The following is a 4936-nucleotide window of genomic DNA, read 5'->3' as shown; positions in this document are numbered from 1 at the left end:
GAACCACCAATTAACAGCAAAGTAACAAACCACCTTTTCAAATCCTACTAAAGACACTGAACGCCACTAAACTTTTATGCGTGACTACTTATATAAAACCTGAAACCACGTAAAGCTACATCAGTTTATTATCAGCCTGAGTTTGAAACTAAGCTGTTAAAAAAATTATGATAGGAAATACTTACTGCTTTAAGTTCCATGTTACCCCCCATCCGAAACTCAATAGTCTTGCCTGTGATGAAAACACCTTCGTTTCCACGGACAATAGCACGGCCATCGACCTTTATGTTTAGATCACTGGTTGCATTGCTGGTAATCTAAGAACATAAACCAAAAAAAGTGTATTACAGATCAATTAAAATGTGTCACTTGGGTTTGTCTGAGTAACTTTACTTACCTCAAAAATATTGCTACACAATTTAATAAAAAACTTCAACGTACTTTTTGCCCTTCTGACACCTGTGAAGCTTCTGCTCATTTGTTATTTTCCCTGTTCGCATTTAAAAATAAGGATTACTTAATTTTGGGAGGTATGTAAAATAGTTTCCATTTGCTATAAAAGTAACAATTCATATGACACTTAACACTGGTAGCAGATACAGGCTTCCTGTTGGGACTGATTATGTAAACTTCCTCCTCTGTTTTCATTTAAGCTGTTCCTCCTATGTATGTATAGGTTTTGTGTTGGTTGGTTGGTTTTTCCTGGAACGTACTATTTAATTGTTAGCCTTGCAGAGGAAACACTAAGAAAAGCAAACTAAATTCTCTCTGTCCTTCACAGGATTGCTCAGTGCTTCCTAAGGTGCACTCAACCCTCTACAAAACCACTGATACCACTCTGCTGATGTTACACAGAAGAACGATGCGCTGTACTCTACCTGTAAAGCCTTTATTATGAGTGATGACATGCAAGAAACAGATTTTAGTCTGACATTAAGATCAACATTTTAAATGTTCACATCAACACTTAGCTTTTTTAGTTTTCTGATAAATAAAGTGTATTTAATATAGAAACCAAATCAAGAACTTGTTTAACCTAGAAGCCACAAACGGACACAATTCCTACAATGCTGTGATTGTCCTCCCCGCTTTTACTCAGACTTCTGAAATTCTGACTGTATTAACAGTTATCCCCAATGGAAAGAAAACTAGTTCTAGTTATTACTTGTCTCTGATCATATTACAAACAGATGAGCTTTTCACAGAAGTTTTATTTCTGCACAAAATATTATCCATGCACAAAGAGTGAAATGCTTAATAAAAAGACGCAAGGGCCTAGTTAGCATAGTATTCCAGATATGACTCTCATTTAGTGATGTCAGTTTTCACTTCTGATTTTTCGGATGATTCACATTTTTAGAGCTGCCCTTTTAGCTACATTTAGTCAAATTTCTAAATATGCCTGAAAGATCAGATGAGTAAACTTTTTTCTTATCCTACAACTAAGGCAATTCTGCAATGAGCTTTTACAAAATGTTAAGTGGCAGTTAAAAGAGACACACCCTCTCTGTAGAGGCCTTCTGAACATTCAGGATTTTAACTCCGTTTGGCAGATGAAATTCATGAGTTTCATAGTCTGTGCTGAACAAGGTATTCTGTGTCCGTGGGTCAACGAATTCCATGCCAATATCGCTGGTAATAGAAGTTTTGTCTTTTTCCACACTAAGCTTGGTTGTTCCTTGCTGAAATACAATCTTCAGAAACAAAGTCATGAAGTTACTGATGTTTCAGATATAATGTTTACTAATAATGTGAGTGTAAGCCCATAGTGTTGCTCACAAATTTTCAACTCATGATGTAACTTACAGGCTGATTATTTCCAGTGATCACCAAATCTTCATTGCGTCTGCCTCCTACAGTGCTTTTATACAATGGGTGTATAACACCCATGTCAGAAACTTGCTTAAACCGCAACAAGCCACTCTCATGGAACTCCATACTGTCACAACCATTGGGACCGATTCGAATCACTGCCCAGATAACTAGTGTAATCTGAAAGAGAAACACACCGTTTCAAAGACTACCTTGATCATGTGGATCTCTCCATGACAAGTATTCTGTTAACTACATGTTTTATTTACAGTATTTATTAATGCTAGTGTTTAAGTAAGCATTAGGTGTGAGTTTACCTCAGCCTGTTCAATGCCTCCTGGAAACATCAGAACACATTTCATTATGAAAAGCATTTTACATGATTTTTAGACTAATTTGAAATATTAACTAAACAATTTGAATATATATATACACACACATTTGAAATTAAATCATGTCCCTAATTAAGTATTTTTCCTGTTTAAGGGTGATTATGGTATCATTAGCTAAGCAAATTTCCTGAACAAAGTAGCTCAGCTCAGGATATACTTACCCTTGAACTATAAGAAAGCACCTGCACAGGTGGCTGTCCAATTATGAAAAATAATTCATTACTTCTCATTGATCAGGCAATAAAAAGGTGGTAATTACAGCAATGAAGGTTTAAAGTGCAGTGGCTGATTAATTCTGAATGTTCACGTGCAGCTCTGCTACTATTTGTAAAATGTTCCTGGCGTAACAGTTTATCCTGAATGCATCTGAACTGCACTAAAAACACTTCACATGTTCACTGTTACTGAGTTTTGGGAATGGACAGACACTTTTAAGGTTCCTAATTCGCTGTTGCATAAATGGTATGTTCCTTGCTGGCACCATGATATCTGAAATAGTCATGACTGAACTTGTAAGATTCTTCCATTTAATCTTGCTCAGGCTACAGAAGAACAAAAAAGAAAGGAGAAAAATGAGAAATCTCCTTCATCACATTTTAAGTCCTTCTCAGCCATACTGGAATAAGTTTTACTTCTCTAATAAACTGTTGAAATACGTCCTAATGTTGCTTACAGACGAAGTATTATACTCACAATCAGATTGATGACAGCCAAAATAAAAAGAAGAACAATCACACAAATGGCCAAGTTGCCCTTTCTGCCACGTAACCCTGTCTTATGGAGACGGTCTTCATCAATTGGAATGTATCCTGCTTTAAAGTTACTGTTGTGCTCCTTATTAACATTCCTGCGTTCCACAGCCTTCTCCCGCATAGACTTCTTCACTGGGCCATTAGAACTTTGCTATAATGCAAAGCAGAGATTGGCGGTTATAAGACATGTAAAAACACCGAAAGGGCACACATACGTACGCAAAAAATATAAACTTGAATTGACTAGTGGAATATGTTCAATATTATCTTTCAGTCTGACACTGTACTTAGAATACACATTTACAACCACTGCAATCTCTGCTAACGTAATGACTAAAATTAAAATCCAGATATTTTCAGATAATGTACGGTTTCACATTTCATTTTTAGCATAGTAGATATGAATTATTAACGACAGTAAAAAAACCCAAACAGCTGTAAAGAACTTCAAGTTTTTATTTCTTGGGGATAGATACAGGACATGATCCCCCAGGTTATTTACCAAGACACAGCATTTTAGTTCCCACCAAGCTGATGTGGGATAGATGGTCAGTGACTGTATCCAAAAGGAGCGTGGTGAATACAGTTTTTAAGTTACTTTGATCACCTTCAATTTCTATTACTTGTATGTATGACTATGTAAAATTCTGTAAGGCCTCACACCTGGCATGGGGAACTTGTCCAGCCAAGCTTTAATTTAAACATCTGGAATTACTAGATTGCAAGGGATTTCCCATCAATGTATCAAATTAACACGTAGAGGAAACTCTTGTAGATATTCGAAAGGAAGAGAAACCATTGATATATTTTTGTGTCTTTGACCAAAATTCTGTTCCACCTCCCCTGAACGAAACAGCTTGCTATTTAAGGGTTCAATTCTTCAGAGGGTCTTGATCTTTTTGATGGGATTAAGTTTGTTCATCTGAAGTGATTCCTGAAGCTGCACCTGAAACTTACTGCAATTGCATGTGTCCATACTGACCTAACAGATAGAAATGTGTTGTTTTCTTCAACAGTCAAAGAACAAGGAAATGGGGTTGAGAAAGGTGCCTGACCTTAACAGGTTTACGGAGGGCTTCCCTGATGATGTTCTGGAAGCCACTCTAACCCTGCACAAACTCTGAATTGGCTAGGCAGGGAAACTGGTTTGTGCTGTGGGGAAACAGAAATCTTGTACAACAGATAGGTATCTTGCCCTGAGAATAGTGCGTTCTTGAAAGAATGTGATGGTGAGCTAAAACTCCAGTGTATTTTTATCACCTGGTAAGGCAGCACCACACCTGGTAAGACAGCACCAAGATTGGGAGAACACAGCTGAAATGGTGACAGCTGGAGCATCCTTGCAGAACTAGAGAGTGCTTCCTATGGCACCCGAGACGAGGCTGGTCTCCTCAGGAATATGGGGCTCTCTACCCACTGCTGCCACCGGCTCAGATGCACATACCCGGACTCACTCCGATTAAAAGTCCCATGGAGAGGCAGGAGCTCCAGAAAGGAGAGCCCTTGAACAACTCCGTTCTTTTCCCTCCGGCTTACATGGCGCTGACAGAGTCCCCGTCCCAGCCCTCTGACCAGGTGGCAGTGACACCCCTTTCAACAAATTTAGCTTTCGCTCCAATGTGAGCCCTCGGATGACGAGCCCGGCTCTGAGCTCCAGCCTTATATAAACACTGCCGCTGGGCCACACACTCGTGCCAGCCTAACCAGACGACTGACGGCGCACTCCTATAAATACCAACCGCCCCGGCCAGCTGCTCTCCACGTCACTAACTAGCGGCAAGTGCCTATTTACGCCAGACAGTTACACTCCTGTGCAGAAATGCCAGAACGCTTTATTTCGAAAACAAAGTATTTTTCTCTGTCGAGAGATTCTGCGTCTGCGGGCTGGACGGCGCGGCTCCGGGCGGTAACACGTCCCGCCCCGACAGACAGCGGGCTCGGGCTGCCTCCCCCACGCTGAGCCGGCTGCCCCCTAAGGCC

At 39.9% G+C, this 4936-nt stretch overlaps 1 protein-coding gene across 1 annotated transcript in view; it reads right to left on the bottom strand.

The window, feature by feature from the left end:
• SGCB (sarcoglycan, beta (43kDa dystrophin-associated glycoprotein)) overlaps nt 1-4294 on the bottom strand; it is a 5499-nt gene extending 1205 nt beyond the window's left edge. The window contains exons 1-5 of the mRNA XM_010132834.1: nt 4217-4294; nt 2898-3107; nt 1807-1992; nt 1503-1694; nt 186-317 (exon numbers count right to left, since the gene is read on the bottom strand). Of these exons, the coding sequence (XP_010131136.1) occupies nt 186-317; nt 1503-1694; nt 1807-1992; nt 2898-3107; nt 4217-4294 (798 nt within the window). The remainder of the gene's footprint in view (nt 1-185; nt 318-1502; nt 1695-1806; nt 1993-2897; nt 3108-4216) is intronic.
• Between the last annotated feature and the right edge of the window lie 642 nt (nt 4295-4936).

The sequence above is a fragment of the Buceros rhinoceros genome, unplaced genomic scaffold (assembly GCF_000710305.1).
Source record: "Buceros rhinoceros silvestris isolate BGI_N320 unplaced genomic scaffold, ASM71030v1 scaffold6373, whole genome shotgun sequence".
Lineage (NCBI taxonomy): Eukaryota > Metazoa > Chordata > Aves > Bucerotiformes > Bucerotidae > Buceros > Buceros rhinoceros.
The sequence above is the reverse complement of the archived record's forward strand: the minus strand, read 5'-3'. Positions and strand labels throughout refer to the sequence as shown.